Source organism: Molothrus aeneus, chromosome 14, assembly GCF_037042795.1.
Source record: "Molothrus aeneus isolate 106 chromosome 14, BPBGC_Maene_1.0, whole genome shotgun sequence".
NCBI lineage: Eukaryota > Metazoa > Chordata > Aves > Passeriformes > Icteridae > Molothrus > Molothrus aeneus.
In genome coordinates, this window is record NC_089659.1 from 11670587 (window position 1) to 11690764 (window position 20178).

At 46.7% G+C, this 20178-nt stretch overlaps 1 protein-coding gene across 2 annotated transcripts in view; it reads right to left on the reverse strand.

Annotated features, from left to right (window-relative positions):
• Positions 1-20178, reverse strand: part of DOCK11 (dedicator of cytokinesis 11) — an 85506-nt gene that overhangs the window by 14625 nt on the left and 50703 nt on the right. For both annotated transcript variants that reach the window (XM_066559650.1, XM_066559651.1), the window contains exons 28-43: positions 19981-20127; positions 19414-19497; positions 18857-18968; positions 15224-15402; positions 13101-13214; positions 12484-12559; positions 12105-12208; positions 10088-10199; positions 9901-9967; positions 9376-9423; positions 9123-9188; positions 8722-8855; positions 7983-8098; positions 6094-6231; positions 1514-1696; positions 756-869 (exon numbers count right to left, since the gene is read on the reverse strand). In XM_066559650.1, coding sequence (XP_066415747.1) covers positions 756-869; positions 1514-1696; positions 6094-6231; positions 7983-8098; positions 8722-8855; positions 9123-9188; positions 9376-9423; positions 9901-9967; positions 10088-10199; positions 12105-12208; positions 12484-12559; positions 13101-13214; positions 15224-15402; positions 18857-18968; positions 19414-19497; positions 19981-20127 — 1794 coding nt within the window. The remainder of the gene's footprint in view (positions 1-755; positions 870-1513; positions 1697-6093; positions 6232-7982; positions 8099-8721; positions 8856-9122; positions 9189-9375; positions 9424-9900; positions 9968-10087; positions 10200-12104; positions 12209-12483; positions 12560-13100; positions 13215-15223; positions 15403-18856; positions 18969-19413; positions 19498-19980; positions 20128-20178) is intronic.

Genomic DNA, 20178 nt, shown 5'->3' on the forward strand with positions numbered 1-20178 from the left:
AAAAACTTGATATAATGATAATCTCATGATGTAAATTACAAGTAAAGTATGGCTCAGTAAAACCCTTACCAACATCTGTGTGCAGAAAAGAATGGAGGTTTTTGCCAGGTATATCCTATCTATAAATATGTTAGATCACAATTGAACACCTAATGGAAATTCCCATTAAGCCTTTAGGTATAGGATAACTGTAGAACTGTAGAAACACTTCCCATTTCCCCTACCCTGCCTTGGCAGCTGCTCTGTGTGAAATGGAGCACGTTGCAATTGCTCAATGGATGGGGTACAAGCCACTAATTCTAGCACAAAGATAGGCAATTATTTTCCAAAGAAATACAACCATTAATCTCCACATAAGAGCTCTTTCTTAACATTACTGACACTTAGTTGAATAAAACAAAATCCTGCTAATTATTACCTTCAGGCAACAGAAATACCAGACCCTCCCTTGTCATTTCCCTCAAAGCTGGGAGTTCCTGGAAAGCTCTTTGGACAATCTGGCAAGCAGAACATGGCAAAGCACAGTCTGAGCTGCTGAGCTCCCTCCCCTTGGTGTGAGGCCTCAAGTTTGGAGCATGACCTGCCTGAGCAGCTGGTTCTATTGCTGCTGGCACAACACTTGTTTACTGAGCAAATGCAGCCTACTACAAGCCTATAAATCACAGTTCCAGTCATTATTCCAACCCTTAACAGTTTCCGGGAGTCTTTCCCCAGGCTTGCATCAATGGCTGATAGATGTGACATCTCCAACTCACCTTCATGGGCCTGTCGCTGTTTGCAAAGTTGTTAATGATGAGCAAGGAGTCCTGAAATCTGGTCCCACCACTGAGGGCCACATCTGCAATTAACTGGCTCACTGCAATTATTATCTGTGGGACAAGGTAGAGGCTTTATTTAAACAAGCCCTAATAAAAGGGTTTTATTAAGGTCACAGTTAATAAAATGCTGACAGGAAAGCATCACATCTTTTCCACCACGTAAGCAGTGTTTGGAGCTGTGGCTCAGCTCTCACATCCCCCAAGAACAGACACTCCCCAGAGGACCAAACTGCTTTGCAGAACTAACAATCCAACTATTCTAGTATGAATCCCTGTTTGGACATAAGCTACCTTCTTCTGTGATTCCTTACAACCCAGAGTGTATTCATCTGTCCCCCTGGGTATCTACATTTGCTTCAAAAACTGCCAATGCCAAAAAAGCAGCTCCTAGGAAATCCCTTCTCCTGCCTTAAGGGCAGCTGTCCTTTCCACCCCATCCCAGCCAGTCTCTGGCACAGAGATGTGTCTGATACACTAAAACTCAACAGCTTGGAGTACTTGATGGCAATTATTTTACCTAAAGGTGCCTGGGCCAGTCACTGGAATTAGGAATTAGGCAAAGCCTGGAAAGCAGGAGGATTTTTGTCCATATGGCAAGGGCAGGATCCTCTGCAGGTATAGGTCACAGAGCTCTGTTGCTGTAACTGGTCATTCAATCTGAGGTGTCCTGTCTCTAGATTTCTCCAGCCACTGACCTGAAGATGCGTTCTCAGAAACGTTCTCCTTTTGGTGAACTCAAAATTATTTCTCATCAGGAGGTACAGAAGAGCAGAGGCTTCGTTCCTCGTGGAGGACACCTTGGAAGTGCAACACTTCAGGATCTCATAGCAGAGGGCAGCACACATGTTCACCCTTCCTTTGAAAAATGCTGAGGGAAACTTCACAAGAGACATGCAAATATTAGAAAATACACCACTAAATGGCATAGGGATCAGATGGGCAGGGGCACAGGGCAACAAACTGAGCTCCAGCCTGGACAGCCTCAGCAGAACTTCTGCCAGAATTCTGAGTCTGAAAGTATTTGTGGGAATGAATTTGGGGTCTATTTTTAACCACATTTCCTAGACTGATGGGAACTTTCCTGTCACGTTTCTTGGGGATGTGATTGCTTGTGTCCATCTAATCCCTCCCCTGACAACATCTGGGTTTTTGGCAAATTCTCACCAAACTGGACTGATAGAGTTACATTCTTCCAAAAGCCATAATCACAAGCAGTGGGGCAGAGAGGAGAGATCCCACAGGCATTCCCAGCACAAGGTGCTATCTGGAAGATCAGAAAATCCATCAGAGCCCAACCAAGAATCCAACCTCACTGGGAAATGTGACCTGCAATGCTCACACATCTACATCTACACGATCCCCCCAAAACAGCTAAAATCATGGCTGCATGACCTCAGGAATGCAAACAAGAGCATAAAATTCAGTGACCTGCCCTGCCTCCCCAGCCAGGGCCACCCAGGGAGCCGCAGGACCAAGCCAAGCCACAGTGCAGGCTCCCTCAGTCACAGCAGGGCTCAGGAACCTGCAGCAGGGACCAGGGGAACACCCTGGTGGCCTGGCTGTCCCCTCAGCAAACCCCTGAGCACAGCTGTCAGGGCAAGCTCAGCCCTGCCTGGAAAGGGACACCTGCAGCAGACAGGTGGGACACCTGTCCCCGTGGACTGCAGCCTCCTGGCGATGCCAGGGTGTGTCTGTCCCTCTGGCTGTGGTCACAGGAGGTGGCTGGCAGGGAGGTGACACCACCCTTGGCTTCCTTCCACCTCGGCACACAGGCTGAGCACAGGGAAGCAGAACAAGGAAGGGCTTTGTGCTGGCATGCAGGGACCTGCTGAGGAGGGGAGATGCCAGCACCTCCCGAGGGGGTGGAGGCTGCTGGGGATTGCAGAGCAGCACTCTGCTCCTGCTGCTGCAGCTGGCAACCAGGCCCAGAGAATCTCCTGCCAAAAAGGGGCAACAGAGGCAACCACGATTTTACTTATTCAGATTGTTCAGTTTGTTCCAGACCCCATGGTCCTCATGGGGCATGGTCCATTAGCCACTTTTATCTGCCCCATTAGCCACTTTTACCTGCCCCACAACCTTCTGCCCATGGGAGGTGACAGTAAATAGAATCAGCCAGAGGCTGCAGCTGTGGCCCTCCACTCCTTGCACTAAGTATGGATGTTCCAGGAAAACTTGTAGGTACCACCATGGCATGCTGGTGACAGAGTCTTAAAACAGGGATCTGGGACCTGTGGCTAGCAAGATACTGGAGCTGCACCAAGAAACCAGAATTAGGGCACAAAACACTTTTTTTTCACTGCCTCTGGCCAAAAATTATCATCAAAAAACAAAATAGGAGAAAGAAGGAAAGAGGCAAATAAACATCATAATAACACAGGGCCATGCAGGTCATGTGTGCAGCTGGGAAAGGAGCTCCAGGAACTGCTGCCCACTGCAGTGCTGCCCTTCCCCAGAGCCAGACAGGATCATGGGCAGCCCTGGGCTGAGCTGAGCGACAGGGCAGGCACACACAGCACAGCCAGGGCTGGCACCTCTCCCAGGGGACACTGCCAGACTGCAGAGGCTTTCCAGACACTCCAATGCACTGCTAGGGACAAAGCCCTTGCCTGGGAATCTGCTGCCCTGTGCACTCCCCTCCACACCAGCTGTGGAGGAAAACCTGTGCCCTTTTCACAGGGAACTGTGTCCCTTTCTGGAGCCAAGCAGAGGCAATGGCTCCTGGTGCCAGGTCCAGGGAAGCAGATCCAGGGGTGAATGGCTGCTGGAGGTCCAGCCAGGTCAGGTGCTGCCTGTGTCTCCCCAGCTGGGCCAGAACTGGGGAGACATGAAACAGCCCCTGTGGGGCTGACTGTGCACTCTGCAGGAGCCCATTTCTGACCCAGCCCCATACCATGGACCAGAGCAGGGCTCAACCCAGCAGCCAGCTCCCAGCAAGGCCTTAAAGGGATGTGAGGGCAGCACAGACATGGGGACAGGCAGAAGGGTGTCTGAGCCTGCCTGTAATGCACACCCCTCCTCTATGCATGTTTTCCTTTATAACCTTTAATTTAAAGACCGTTCCTAAGTATGCATAGGTATTTATATATATATTTATCCATAAGTGATGCCCTGAAAAGACAGATTCAATTCTTAAGAAAACCTAGAGTGTGAAACAAGAACAATCTAGCTTTTGTTGGTTCTTACCAGCCAGTAAAACAGAGAAAGCTTTCTTGCCCAATTCCCAGAACACTCACGTGCAACCAAAACCAAAGATGCAAATAATTACAGAAGATTTTTGTTATTTGCTCTCTTGCAACATTTTTTTTAAGTCTTTTGCCTATCAAATAACTGGGTTTAATGTAGAAGAGAAATTATGGGATATAGAATACATCTCAGGAGTTTTTCCCCTCCAGAAACCATTTGCTGTGACCACAAATAAGAGGGGGATTATTTTCATTGTAATTATAGCTACAGAAGATCCTAAAAATGAAAAATTTTCCATTCTAGCTGTTACAAAGGTGTAACTCCCTTTTGCTTTTCTGGAAGTTACAAAGTAGAGCAGAGCTAGTATTTGAAAACAAACTTGCAGGAAAACATTTCATCCTTGACTTGTCATGCAATGCAGTGACCACCTGCCTTGGCCACCATAGCCACTTCAGGCCTCAGAAGAACACTTGAAAGGACTTAAAAGGAAGTTTGGGACTCATGTGGTTATGGAGTTGGCAAAGAAAACACTTCCTCCTTCTAGATACCATCTGCTGGGCTCATATCTTGCTTTTACAGAAGCCATATATGTCCTGCCATAGGGGAAATGTGAGAAAGCTGAAATCAATAATTTGTGTCTTTAAAGACCCATGATGTGAAATTCAGAGTGGATTTAGACTGGCACAAATCCAAGAAAACAATCCCAGTGCCCCATCCTTGCAGCAGCCAAACATGCAGCCTCCTTGCTGCCACTGATATTTTGGAAAGCAAGTGTGGAAGCCCTGAAGGGCTCCAGGCTTTGAAGGCTGACAGTGAGATCAAATTGAGCAGGTGTGCAGGTCTGGCTTCACATTCAAAAAAAACCCCACAAAAAATATGTCAGGAAGGCAAGGAATGCCTATTATTTGCTATAGGCACAAAACAAATATTTCTGGCTAAACAAACTTTTGGCTAGCAAGGGGGAGAGCAGGGTGTGTGCAGATCTGCAGCAGGATGGATCTCAAGGCTGAGCAGGTCACAGGCAAGCAGAAAAGTCAAAAGAAAGGCAGAGCAATAAACATGCACTGAGCCCTGCAGAAAAACTGAGTGATTCCTGCCCCTGCCAGTTACCAATCTAGCAGGCTCTAAGAAGCCCCATGGAAAAACACCTTGTAGGAGACCACACTGCCTGGAGCAGACAGGGAATCAGTAAGACCTCTGCATTTCTGTTTAGCACAAGCCAAAATCCAGCCCTATTCTTACACTAACTCTCAGCTTTGCTGTGGGGTTACAGCAAAATGTACAAAGCACAGACTTTTTCCACCATTGAAAAGCAGTTTAGCAGTCTCATTTTAATCAGATTTTGCTCAGCAGCTAGTGCACAAGCTCCTTTGGAAGTTACTCTTTGCTGCTTACCACTCAGACACTCAGACACCATCCCTGCCTGGCTGCAATCTGCCACGTGCATTTTCCTCGTTAATGAAGTGTTGTGCTCAAGGGATTTAAGGTGTTTTAATTAATTTTCGATTTATGATAACTGCACAGCTTGGGAGGAATGGTGTTATCATGTGCATCAGATCTGGAAAAATGTCCTTTTGAGCAGTGGCAGGTTTTGACAAGAACAGAGGGGAAAGTCAGCATCAGTCACTGCTCCTCTGTGGTCAGCTGTGGCTTTGTCTCTGCTTGAGCTCAAGGTATAAAACAGCCTCACTACCTGTCAGGGCTCAGAGAGCACAGAACAAGGTTCAGCACAAACTATCATCTCTCCCAGCAGTGGCTGAGGAGCTGCCTGTCAGTGCATGCATTATTCAAGCAACAGCACTGTCAGCAGCACTGGCAGTTTGGGGCAAAGATTCAAGCACCAGCTCTTGGTCAAACAGACATTTATCCTTGTGACCAAGGCAAGTGTGGGAATTCCTCATGATTTCTCCTTTGCTTACTGATATTCAACAAATAATAAATAACTAGAGAATTTAACCTGGGCTGTTTTTAAATCAGTGAAGCTGTTTTCTAAAACACATCTCCAAAATGTCAGTTTAACAGGAGTTTAACCATAATGGCCTCTCTGCCATACTCAGAAGTTCTCCCACACCCTTGTCATTGTACCTACCTTGCTAATGAAAGCTCTCAGAGAGGCAAACACATGCTTAAGGGCTGCTTCTGACTGCCCATTTTTGAGAAAAGCCAGATGAATATCAAAAACCTTCTTCATAAGTGGATTGTGGCCATCGTTGCTTAAAAGCTGGGTCTGGAAAGCAACAGGAGAATTTACTTAGCAGAAATGTTGTGTCTGAAGCTGGAAATGACAGAGATAATTTTGCATAATTTATCACATTCATTCTTAAGCCAGATAAGCAACAGGGCCTTCAGTAAAAATATAACCAATAAAATGTGACAATCAACAAAAACTTACAGTAGTTAGCAGAGGCTATTTTTGCAGCAGAGAAAAAAAAATGAAAATATTTTATCTCTTTTGAATCACTAATTCCAAAACCTAAGTCAATATTCTCTACAACTGTGACTGGTTGCCTAGTTATTTTAAATAAAACCTGCTGTTATCAATGTAACTATCACCCTGGGAGTTTTTTTCCATTTCTTTTTATTTTTCTTGAAAATTGTTTTGTTTGCAGCCCAAAAGAGAGAGAGGGAAGAAAAAAAAATAAGACCCATTTTCTGACTGGATAGATTAGTAGCTGTAGTTAGTAATTTCACTTCCTTTGTTTCCTGCAGAATTTTTCCAGTTTGCACCTTGTGGAGACATAGCAAAATGGAATTACTTGGGGGTTATTGATACAGTTTGGTGCCAGACCAGGCGGGCTGTGCAGGACATGACACAAGGATGTGGATCTCCTGTATTGACAGGAAATCAACAGCCCCCATCCCACTGCCAGTCCTCACAGTCCTTGGGCTGGCTCAGATTTTGACACCTTGCACAGACCTTGTGGTAAGTTCAGGATCCAGAGTTTTACACTGAGCTCCTTTCCTGTGGCAGTGGAACAGCACCAGCCCAGCTGCTGCAGCACAGGACCCACTTGTACCTGGTGTGGCCATAAAAGTGAAGACAAAGCCCACTAAAGGGGAAGGGAACCCAGTCTGTCCTGTGGTTTGAAAATCATACTGTTTTGTGGTTCAGCAATATTCCAAAAGAGGCAGCTAAGAAAGTCAAGCAAGTTTTAAATGTTGCATCTAAATGCTTTTGCTGTTACCAAACTTCTAAGGAGTAATTTAACATCTGCACCAGGATGGCTTTTTGGCTCTGCAATGGAAGCAGAGGCTTTGAATACCTTTCTCTTCATCTCCATGTAAAAAGGAAAAGTTCATCGTGCTTGCTCTGAAATCCAGAGCTATTCTTGTGACACCACACCAGACACGTTGCCACATGCAGGATTCCTCTGACTACACTTCAGGAAGGGAAGGGAATTTCTGGGACAGTATCTTGCTGCCATCCTGGGGTTCTCTTCACCACAAAGGCCTTGGTTTTTGTAGATGGCAATGGCTGCCAAAAGCATGAATCCCAGTATGGAAGAGAAGAACTCATGGTTCTGGTCCTGTCTGCACTGGTAACCACAGCTGGAGAGCCTCAGCCCCAGAGATATTAATGTACAGTGATTCAAAGAAGTCTGGGCCTTGCTTCTAGGTAATTTAGGGTAAAAAAGAGTGACTGTTCTAAAAATGTTGGACATTCATTTCCCTTTTCTCTAGTCCTTCCTTTCTACACGATATACATTTCCTCTTATTCTATTTCTGTAAAAAAACCTGCAGTCATGGTATAACATACATGGGATTTGCTCTGGCCTCGCAGCTTTAAAGAAATGGAAATATTGTGTAGTGGTATAATTACTCTGTGAAACACTGTTTTGGAAAATAAACAAACTGCAAATGATTTGCTTTTGTAAAACCTTCCATATTCTTCCTCTCTAGGAGAACAGATCACCAAAATCCACACACATATAAAAACACAGCAAACTTTTCTACAGCATTTTTGATTTCAGTGCTGACCTTGAAACTCTGAGTGAAAAAAGAGATGGTGTCCAGGACTGTCAGGCACACTTCGGTGGCAATATTGCCCTCCAGTAATGCCTGGTGCACAATATCTGCTTCTGAGGTGCCTGCATCTGTAGACAGAGAGAAAATTAGGAGGAAACAGTGTTCAACACTCCAGCTCCCAAAAAATCTAAGTGCTGATATAGATAAGGTTCTCTCCTTGCACTTTCACTGCGTTTGGGAGATGATGCAAGAATAGCAAGATGCTGAATTTGCCAACTCCATTTAGAGAAGCTGCCTCAGCCTGATGCCACACCAGGAAAACAGTACTTGTATTGCCCCTTAATATCTCTGTCTTTAAAGCCAGACAGAGCATGAGGTGTCCCAGCTGTCTCCAGGGAGGGGAGATGGTAAAGTGCTTCAATGGGACAAAGTGCACCCACATGGAGAGGGTGCAGGTCTCTGGGCAGTGCAGTTCTCCTGCTTGTCCTGTTCTCTATCCACCTGCCCACACACTCAGCCAAGGAGCTGAGCCAAGACAGGCAAGAGCAGAAAGCCTCACAAGTCCTAAATCCCAGGGGTGATTTTTAAGGGGCTGGCTTGGATGCCACCCTCACCCACCCAGGAATGCTGCAGGGAGGCCTGGTGACCACTGCAATTCTGTACAATCTGGGTAATCTGTGGAAAGCAAGTGTAAAATGGCCCCATGCAGTTTCCCCCAGGCTGGAGGTGCCTGCCCTGCTGGCACACGTACTGTGGTTGAGGGTGAAGGAGCTCTCCAGGCTGCCCAGGTGCTGCAGCCGTGTCCCGGCCCGGCTGCGCAGCGCCGGCATCGTCTGGGACTTCCTCTCGGCCGCCGTGTGCTTGGCCAGCCAGGCATCCTGCACCCTGCAAGGGGAGCAGAGACAGCCCTTGGGCACCTGCAGCAGCCACACCACTGCAGATCACACAAGGCACCAGGATGGAGACCTCGTCCTGCAACGCACCAGCCTGGGGCAGTCCCAGCGGGCCTGCCCACGCTGTGCCAGTCTTGCTGCTGCAGGAGGCCCTAGGGCTAACAGGAGAGCAGGGATGCTGCCCAGGAAGCAGGGATGCTGCCCAGGAAGCAGGTATGCTGCTCAGGAAGCAGGGATGCAGCTGGGGCTCTTGTCTCACCTGCAGCTGGCTGGGGGGGACACTGCCAACCTGTGCTCGCCTGAGCCTGGGGGTCTCATGCAGGAGCTGGAGGGGAGGGAAGGGGCAGGGAGCTGAGATGAGGGGCCCCTGCTCAGGGCACAGTGCTGAGCAGAGCCCCAGACCCACTGGGGTTTGCCCAGAGTGGGTGTGCACCAGCCCTTCCCACCTCTGCTGGGGCAGGGAGCATGGGCATGATCCCCACAGCCCAGCACCAGATGGAAGGATGCAGTACCTGGCAATATTTCTCTTCCCCACGTATCTGAAGTGAAATAAACACACCCTAGGAAGAAAATGAAATATGTATCTGTTACAGATCTTGCAGATCAGGAACAATCCAGAACATTTAAAACCCACCCTATTTTTGCCTGCAGCCACACTTCTCTCTGCACAAGGGCTTGCATCTGTATTTACAAGTCACTTGACCTCGCACTCTTAGTTTCAAAATTCTATGGTACATTCTTGTCTTCTCACCCATCTGTTCTCCCAAATTTGCTGCAAAGTGGGGGCTGTGACAGTGAAGGGGAAGCTGAGCCCACAGGTGGTGGGACACACCCCAAACAGAGCACAGGGCACTGCCACTAAACCATGCTTCCTCAATTTACACTTGCTTCTCCTCAGAGGGTGGAGGAGCATGTCATTCCAACCTGGCCAGACACCCCCAGTGCTGCACAGGACAGCATGGGCACTGTGCTCTCCTCCTCAGCCATTCTGACCACACCAAGGTGCAGGGTTTGAACAGCAGCCTCGTGATACTCACTCCAGAAGCATGAGGACATTGATCAGCTCCTGGGGGGAGAATTTGTTCCAGTAAGCTAAAAGAGTATCTGAAAGAAAATGAAGAACAGTGCACTGAGATTTTAAAAATCTCAAAGGGGGGACCTTACAGACCAAAACCAATGGTCCTTTGTCTTTCTAGCTGCCCCTAGTGAGCAGGAGGCACCAACCTTCAGAGATCATCTTCACAATGTACAGGTAGCACATGAGAAGTGTCCGGATCTCGAACTGGTCCAGCCGGCCGCAGTGGGACACGCTGCTCCTCATGGAGCTCCTGCGGATCTGCTGGGACACAGCTGTGACACAGAGGGCTCCTGGCTCTGCACAGGACTGTGCAGCGTGGGCACAGCAAACCTGGCACACACCAGCTGTGCTGGCATCCCCCCTGCCCCCACATGGGCACCCCACAGCACCGTGCCTTGGAAACAGCTCATCCAGTGATGAGCAGCCAGGGAATCCTGGGCACATCACCAAACGCCCAAACACTTCTCTGCTCAGAGAAAAAATGTCTGGGCAGTGAATGACAGTTATCCAGCAGCCTGCTTTCATTTTCCTGCTCTCTGCAGCTGCTAAGCTCCTGGACATTTTTAAAGCCGGTTCCCGTAAACAAAAATTCACTGGCTGCCACCATTTAAAGCAAAAGTCTGACTTTGTGTTAAAGACATACACTTCAAAACAAAATATCAGTTATTAAAAAAAGGAGGACGTTTCATCTTAAGAAGTTTCTCCTCCTCTTGATTTTTGGAAGTGTTTCAATTTTCCTCCTACTAAGTGACTCAGGCAAAATACGTGAAATCCTGCTGATGAGTCAATTACATGGGGAAGGCTTGGGCATTGTGTGGTGGGAAGCATGACTTCTAAAGTTACAGCAATTTTATTTTGCATTCTCTGAGCTTGCCTGAGCTGTATCCTTTGATAAATGGATACAATGAAGCCCTAGGCTTCTCCTAAAGCTTTGCCTCTCATGTTTGGAGAGGGATCCACAGATCTTATGTGCTGTTTATTCTGGGATAAGCTGTGGATGTAAGTCATAATAAAGCAGAAATAAACAATCATGTTAGAGTTGGAAACATGGTGCTATGGCCAGAGATTTGCTATTGACCATGCCAAACTATCGAGTCAGCACAGAATTCACTCCAGGGGAGGGGGCAATGAGCAGAGTCAGCCCCTGCACTGCTGAAGCTGTGCTCCTCCATGGGCATTGCTTTCACATGGTTCTGTGTATATTGCATTCCCCAACAGAAAGATTTGCTTTCAACAACTCTGAAAAACGTTCAAGCACATTCAAGAGGAGGATGTCTGGCCATGGGGGAAGAGCTGAGCTGGAAGCCACAGCACCTCCTGCAAACCCCATCAGCAGGCCTGGAGCTCAGGGCTTTGCTGGACAGTCAAGTGCTCGGTGGTACTGAGTCCTGGAGCTCTGTGATTTATGGAGGAGAGCTGGCAAGGCCTCACCTCTTCTAAGCACGTCAGGACACAGCCATGAGCCCACATAATCTTTGCCTTGCTTGTTACAAGGGCCAAAGTTTTTGAAGATGTATCAATGACTCACACCAACCCAAGATATCTGCAAAGTGCCTTGAGGAAAACCAGAGGTTGGTTTGCACAAATACCTGATTTTCATTTGTGCAATCTGCCAACAAAAAGAGTACAGAATACCCCCCTCTCTGAACAGTGGGGTCAGAGGTCTTTGTGGCATGACCACAGTCACTTTCTACAAGTTTGGGCCTGTGGTTACTCACTTGGGCTGGTTTTCCTGCAAACACTTTATCTTTAATCAGTGGTCACTGGCAATCTCACACCATGGTGCTTTGCTTCTCAGATATCTGGAAACCAATTCCCAGCACCAGGTACTGGGGTGCAGCCAGGCTCAGAGCCACCCACACACAGGGAGCACATCTGAGTATGGACAGATGCACCACAGGAGCAGAGATTTTCCACACAGATTTTGCCTTTCATCTTCAACAAGCAATTTGTCAGCCATTCTATTTTTGGCTCAGCGATGTTTGAAGAAGGAAAGCATACCAGACTTGTGACTCTGACCTTTGTTAAACATCAATCTGTTTGTTTCCAGAGATATCTAGAAGCTGGCTTTGGAGAGTGTTACCACGGGGAACTCCTTTTCCCTCCCCCTTATCTCACACAGCCTGCAGGCTCTGCTGCTCTGCCCAGCCCCTGGTACATTACATTTTCACTCTGATCCGGGGAACTGGTTGCTCCCTCTGAGTTCAGGGATCCTTTTGAGTCCTCTCTCTTTATTGAATGGCCATTTGGAAGGGCTGCTCCACAGGCTGAAAAAAACCCCAGACCCCACAGTTAAACCCTTTGCACTTGTCAGCACAGCATAGATGGGGCTTGCCAAAACCCCGTGTCAAAAGCTGATAAAGGAAAAATCTGGAAAGGACAGTTAGGGTGACACCACATCTGGGGAAAACTATGCAGAGTCTGTGAGGTCTTTTAGAAGATGACTGTTTCAGGTTCTGGGTAATGGGTTTTGGGTGCTTCAGGCTGGTAACAGCTGTGTTAAAATAAATGGGAAATTGAGAATTTAGAAAAAATAATTTACCTGTATCTTTGTCTGCAATCAGGCTGGATCTGCTTGAGGGGGATGGAAAACTGCATATGAATTCATCCCTGGATGCCTGTAAAGCAATATAAGGTTTTGTGACCAACCAAAGATAACACCTATTCTCTTACAGAAGGGAACAGGGCAATACAAAATGGCAGATTAGAGCAGGTTTTAAAAACAACACAGATGAAAACAAAAATTTCCTTACTTGTATAACAAGGAAACAAAGGATTTGGGGAGGAGTACAAAGAATAGCAGAACATATTAAATAAGTCATGGAAGTGTTTTCCTTTTTGTTTTTCATAATTGAGTTTTTCATAATTTGAGTTTTTCTCAGTTGTTTTTCATAATTTGAGTTTTTCTCAGATGCCCTATTTGTTACTCTTTTGGCCCAGCAAGGAAGAAAGCCTAGTCTGCAAGGCCAAGGCCACTTGGGAGCCACAAACACAACTCCTGGGAAGACAGGCAACTCCCCAGAACAGCTGCTGGAGTCCCAGGCCAAGTCCTGCTCAAGCTCATTGAGTCCCTCGTCTCGGAGGGACTCAGCTCCTCTCCAGCACTGCACAACCTGTCCAAAGACATGTCAGATGTGGAGGCACCCCAGCTTTACTCACAGGGCTGGAGGCAGGGCAGGAGGTCAGGGCCTCGGGGCCGGCCACGCGCTGCAGGTTCTCCAGGAGCACCCCGAACAGCGGCAGGTACAGCTGGGCAATTTTTGCCTGCTGGTTCTGAAAGCAGGCACAGAGAAAAATCTCAGTAAGAGCCCAGGTTCCCAATGGAGTGAAAAAAGAGGAACTCTTGTGTTGTGTTTGCTGGAGCTCCCGTGGCAGGAAGGAATGATGAATCTGCCTCCATGTTCTCAGAAAGCTAATTTATTATTTGAAGATTTTATATTAAAGGATACTAAACTATACTATACTAAAGAATACAGAAAGGATACTTACAGAAGGCTAAAAAGATAATAATGAAAATAATGACTCTCCAGAGTCCTGACACAGCTTGGCCCTCATTGGCCAAAGAGTCAAAACAATTCACAGCAGAATCCAATGAAACAATCACCTGTGGGTAAACAATCTCCAAACACATTCCACATGAGCACAACAGAGGAGAAGCAAATGAGATAAGAATTGTTTCCCTTTTTCTCTGAGGCTTCTCAGCTTCCCAGGAGAAAAATCCTGGGCGAAGGGATTTTTTCAGAGAATGTGAATGTGACACTCTTGAGCCAAAACACATACATACATATATATATATATATATATATATATCTGTATTTACACACTGTATGTGGTGTTCAAGAATGTGAGCTGGTTTGGCTTCTCACCTCCACTTCTGAAGCTGCCAGAGAGGTATCACCCTTCTAGCAACAAGCTTGGGGCACTCGGGGGTTTTGGAGGCTAGATAACATTCCCAGTCACACAGGATATGTGAAAAACTAAGTCCTGGATTTCCTAACTCTTTAACTGGCACTTGACTCGCATAGTTTGATTTTTAAATGCAACACCCAGGAGTAATGTAACAGGAATATTTGCTCCACGCCTGGTGCTGGCTACTGCCTCCAGTCAGAAATTCTCCATAGCAAATGCTTCTACTAAAAACAGTTTGTAGGAACAGATTAATTTGGATTAAGTGGTACAGATCAAAATGATTGGGTTGACATTTTCTAAATGGAGGATTCTTTTACATTCAATTCTTTTTGTTAAACATACATTATCCTGGATTTGGCTGAAAGGTTAAAAAAAATAAATTTAAGGCTTGCAAATTGAGTAGAACCTTTTAAATAATAAAGAAATTCACATATACAACACATACACCAATATCCCATGGGACAGCAGCAAGACAGGGGAGTTTCTGAGCAGTCAGGGCAGTGCTGCACACTGAGGGAGCAAACAGCTCCTGAGCTAGTCATGGATCCTCACTGCAGAGCAAAGCAAGCCCAGCTCCAGCTCAGGCCTTAAAGGGGCAGAGAAGAGGGGGAAGAGGAGCTGGCTCTGGGCCCATGAGAGCCCCTGGCACATCTGGGGCACTCTCCCACCCTTGATGAGAGGAAGCCATCCATGTTCCTGGATAACACCAAGAATGCAGCACACTAGGAGCAATGTGAGGACCAACACTCCAAACAGAGAGATGTTTTCAGGCTAGAGCAAGGGCAGGCAGTGTCTGCACAGATAGATGGGCACTTGGAGGGCATAAGGGTCAGCAGGGAGCAGCACCAAGGTAAAACAAACCCATTTCCAGCCTCTTTCAGCATCATCACGTGCTGAGCCTCTGACCAAAGAAAACTGAGACCCACCCAGAGGAAATCCAGCACCTCATGAGAATCAAGAACCTCTCCTCTGAGTCACTAATCAGTAAAACATGCAGCTGACTTGTAACAGAGATCAACTCTGTTTCCTGATTATAGCATATTAATACAGGACATGAATTTAGGCCCAAGACCAGAACATCACTAATGTCCTAATTTTGTTAAACAACTCTTGGCTAATGACTCTTTCAAGTTCCTTAATGGTTAAGGGATAATAACCTAAATACTCAGCATGAGTAAGAGGGCTGCAGTTTTATTTCCTAGATGGTTTCTGAGCTATTACTGTTGTTCCATAACTGTCACTTATTTACAATGGTTCCCTAAAAAACAATTATAATACCTTTGGTGCACCCTGCAATATCTAAAACTCTGGTATGTGATTTTTTCATAAAATCCAACAACATTAAGTTAAAAAGCCAACAAAACAGGCCTGACCTTGTGCTGGTATCTGTTGTCAAAGGCATGCTTGATCAGGAGGTTTTTTAAGACTGAGATGGCCGTGTATCTGATATCATAATTGTCCTGCAAGGCAACAGAGGCTTCTCTAAGAAGCATCCCCACGAGGAAGTGATGCCTGCAATACTCATCGGTTAAACTGTACTCAAGATTTGTATCTGAAAGAAACAACAAGGCAATGGTTAAGGGAAATGTTCCAAGAGTCTGTTCAGAGCAAGACATAACAGTCATGTAAGCCACAGAGTCCTCTAACAGTGTTCACCACTCTCCTACAGTGCACCGATCTCTGAATAAAGCTGAACTGACCATACAGAGTTCTCCAGCAGTGAACTAAGTCATATCAAAGACCTCTGTGCCTTCCAGTTCAGGCTGTTCATTAATTTCAGCCCTCACTGTTTCAGCAGCACCTCAAGGAAGGATTTCTGTAATGTGATGCTCTGCAAAGCTTCTCTCTCCACAAGTAATTTGTAAGTCAGAGATGGCTGAAATGGGGAAAGGCAGCACAATTTACTGCCTGGGGATGCTCTGCTCCTGACTGGGGGCTGTCCTGTGAATCCCCAACCACCCAGGCAGCAGGGATACCAACCTCACCAAGCAGCTGTGAGGGTGGCAATGGGCAGTGCAAATGGGTTCACCTGGCACCCAGCCCTAGCAGTGCTGCTCTGCAGCTCACCCCACATCCTCCAGCAATCTGTGCTCCTTCTCTCAAGGTCAGAGAGCAGAGCAATGGCATGCAGTGCTGCTGGGATGTGAGATGCCAGTGAGGGCACGGTGCCAAGGGACCAGTCTGCACCCCAGTCAGCACAGCTGGGCAGCTGCATGGCCAGGGAGCCAGGCTGGGGCTCCAGGCTGCTGCTTGGGGAAGCAGATCCTGAACACAGCTCCTCAGATCCTGAACACAGCTCCTCAGATCCTGAACACAGCTCCTCAGAGGCTTCACTGACTGCCAAGAGAAAGCCAGCTCAGTACTTCATCCCCTTGCTTTACTTAACCTGTGCCCTGCACCTCACACAGATTCAGGCAGATTCTGTGATCAAAGCAGAGGCTGCCACCAGGATAAGGCATCACTGCTGCTGAGGAGCCTGGACAGGGCAGCAGGGAAGTGACAGACACACTGTGACAGACACACTGACTGTCGTGCAGGCTGCATGTGCACTGGGGCTGCTGTGACAGCCTTGTCCTGACACCATTACCTCTGCCAGGCCATTCACCAAAGGGAACCACCACAGGGACTTCCCCCAAAAGTACAAATGCCATATGCTCAGCTCAGAGTTGGTTTTTTTTTCCCAAAACCCCACACATATGAAAGTTCTTCTGTGGTAAGGCAGGGTGCATTCAGTTTTGAAAATCCCAGCCAAAGGGTTCCAACAGCTCTGTGGCTGCAAAAGATATTTTTAAACTCATTGATTCAAAAGTAGCATTTACTGGATTGTGAAACTTTGATTCAGAGGAAAGAAAAAGCAATCTGGAACATTACCTAGCTTTCACTGTTAGTCATGTTAGCAAATGCCTAATTGTCTCACATCATGGTTATTACATTAGTTGGATGTAAGCTAACTGATTGGAAAGTACATACTTAATTCAGCTTTAGAGGAGTTGACCATTCCAGCTGGACCTATCTACTGAAGTGAACCATTCCACAGCAAATGAAAAATATTCTAATTGTGTGTAGAATTTTAAAAGGGTCAAATGAAAAGACAGCAAAAATAAAGAGGAACAAGTAATGCTCTAAATCTTGGAAACACAGGACAGTATGTCATGTTTTAATATTATTTGTGAGGCCTTTGCTTAACTTCCAGCTTCTGTCAATCCCTTGGATTCTTTCCCATCACAACATTTCAAAACTAATTGGGTGCTCTGGCCATGAGGCCGAGCTTGGGGCTTGCTCTGGCTGATGTCCCCACGTGAGGCAGCAGGGACAGACCAACAACCAGCCCTGCACTGGCTGGGAGGTTTCAGAGCTGCTGTTCCAAGATGCAACACTCCAACCCAACAGGATGTGGCTGCAGGGCTGTGCTCTGCCAGCCTGCCCATCTGCACTGGCTGAAGCTGCAGAAACTCTCTCTGTCCACCTCCCTGAGGGCTATTCCTTCTTCTCCTAGAGACAGAGCAGCAGGGGTTTGGGCATCCCCTCCCTGCACCCACACAGGCTGGTGAAGAGGTCAGACACACCAGCAGGGTCTCTCTGAGCCCTGTAACCACAGGTCTGTCCATAAAGGCAGCCAGGTCTGCAGTGAAGGTGCATCCCCACATGGCTCTGCCATGGCAGGCAGGGCTCAGGCACCTCTGCTACCTCAGCATGGGCTGCTCTGCTGCCAAGGGCTCTATGGGAACCTCAGCTGGTAGGTCCAGTCACAATAAAACACAGCAGAAAAGAGGAGCTGCCCTTACAGCTCTTCAATTTAACCATCACAAAGGCAGAGGTGAATGTTAACCAAGAAAGAGCATCCTTATGTTACCATGCCCCTAACAAGCATCAGGAAGGCACTGTGGATGTGTTTTTCTTGGCTGTTTCTAGCAATACTCTTTGTTAAACAATGCCAGGCAAGTAGCCAAACTGAAGAGATTAGCAGCTGGTCCAGAAAGCTCTGAGGGGTCAGATATTTACCAAAATAAGGGATATTTCATTTATTTCTGCTTCTGCTACCTGTTTGTGTGTGGAACCACTTTGGGACTTGTATGGCTTCACCGTGAGGCACAGCCAAACATCCCCTTTCCTCCACTAGAACACATCACACAACCATAAATCCACAGGGCTTTTTACATGGGGAATCCCAATCCTCACCCTCCTCTCCAGTACTTACACTGGCCAGGCTGGTGGCACCCAAACCTGGCAATCCTCACTGCAGTTGTGTAGCACAGATGAGCCATGAGAGGGAATGAGGCTCTGTGTGCAGCACTCCTGGGGCTGCCAGCAGTGCCAGAGCTCCAGCCACAGCACCTGCACAGAGCCTCAGCTCAGCCCCCTGTGAGCCCCTTCCAGCCCTGCTGAGCAGTTTCAGGCAGAGAGAACAGGGTGTGCCAGTGACAGCAGAGTGGGGGTGTGGGGGTGCCACAGCACAAACACCCTTGGTGTGCACAAAGGACAGGCTCCAGCTCTGCTGGCTGCCCTCAGGAGTGGAACAAGCTCCAGCACACTGGGCACTGCTGTGCCTTGTTCAGTGTGAAAGCAGAAGGTGACCTGATCCCCTTCTGGGGGCCACAGGGAGAGCTGGCAGCAGGGCAGTGAGTTCCAGCTGTTCTCCTGCACCCCCATTCCCTACAGGACCCCCCACTTCTCAGGGGAGGCTGATACCCCCGAGAACAAAGGATTGCATTGCCATAAATTTGCCTAAATTGCAGTAATTTTTTCTACTTACTGAAACACAGGCAGTTGTCTTCCAGATATTGCTGGTCCCAAATAAACTTAAATATAGGAAATACCAAAAAGACCGACTGCATATGATTCTGGAACAAAATTATACAAACCTGACAGAAAAACATCTTGTCCTGAGGTTAATGTCCTAACCAGGACATACATTTTCTTGACACCAAACCAAAGTTCATCTAGTCAGAAGCCATCAGGACTAATAAATTATAGCTCTTTAGCCAATCTCTTAAGAAAGAACATACCTTGAACTCTTTGCAGCTTGGGTTTGGCAAATGTCATTGGTAAGTTCAGAGGAATGTAGTGCTCGTGATTGCAAATAGTTTGAAGAAATTCAAACTTGTATTCAACCAGCAGCTGAGATAGAAAAAGACAAACACAAACAATGTTTTTAGTTTGGCCCATTTTCTTCCAGTTCAATGCACTTGTTACACAAGGGTTGAAGAATCTAATAAATCTATCTATGCTTTCTAATAAACAGCATCTGGTGAAACTCACAAATAATTGGCAAATTCTTGTGTTGTTCTGTTAAGTGTCAATGCATACAGATGTCACTTGGGACTTTGTCTTTTTCATCCAGGCTATTAATGACTCCTTCTTGTCATTCTGACTCTTTACATTACTTTAAAGAACATCTGGCTACAGGCTCTTAGCCCAGACAAAGAGGACTCTGCCTCTAAAAGACTCTGCAGGAACAGAGTCTAAAAGACCTCCAAGAGTTGTACAAAATAATCACTCCAAAGCTTTGACTGATGTAGATATATAGAGCAGCAAACCACTTTTCAAGAGACCTACTGCTTACCTTAGGGTCTTTTGGGCTGAATCCAGAAATGTAATCATTTATCAAGTTAAAAACAAATCCTCTGTCCATAAAGGTCAAACAACGCTGGGGAAAAATTAGCAACATGTGACCAACCATAAAAGCAATTAATTAAAAATAAAAGCAATTATTAAAAATATTAAAAATAAAAGCAATTATCCTAAATCCCCTCCATACTACTGTCCTGCCAGCAGCCAGATTTCATCTTCTGGCTTGCTGCTGACTTTCCAATACATGATCCTGTTTCTGTGAAATAATTTGGACAACTTTACCTAAGTTTCCAGTGGACAATAGAAATATTTAAAATGAGAGTATATATGTTTCAGGTTCCAAACAGTTGCTAGGAATGCCTGAAAACACTCAGTAACATACAGAGTTACTGTCTCTTTGGAAAGGGAAAGGTTTCTTTTCTAGGACAGCTTATCCCCTTGAGAGTTTTTACAACTGAAAAAAACAAAGGCAAGATAAATGAAAACCACATTTGTTTGCTTGCTCCATATTTCTCATTATCAATCTATCAAATTCTGGGAGAAGGAAAGAAATGCTGACCTTCATGAAGTTAGCCAGGCTGAAGTTGACATTCCTGGACTCTTCAGGGATCTCGTTGTAGCGGATGGTGACGTGGGGGATGATGGCCAGCAGCAGCGAGTGCAGGGCGTGCTGGTAGGACTCAGGGAACCTCTGCCCTCTGGGCAGCTGAAAGCAGAGCACAGCCCAGCTCAGTGCTGCAGCTGAGCTGGGGCTACT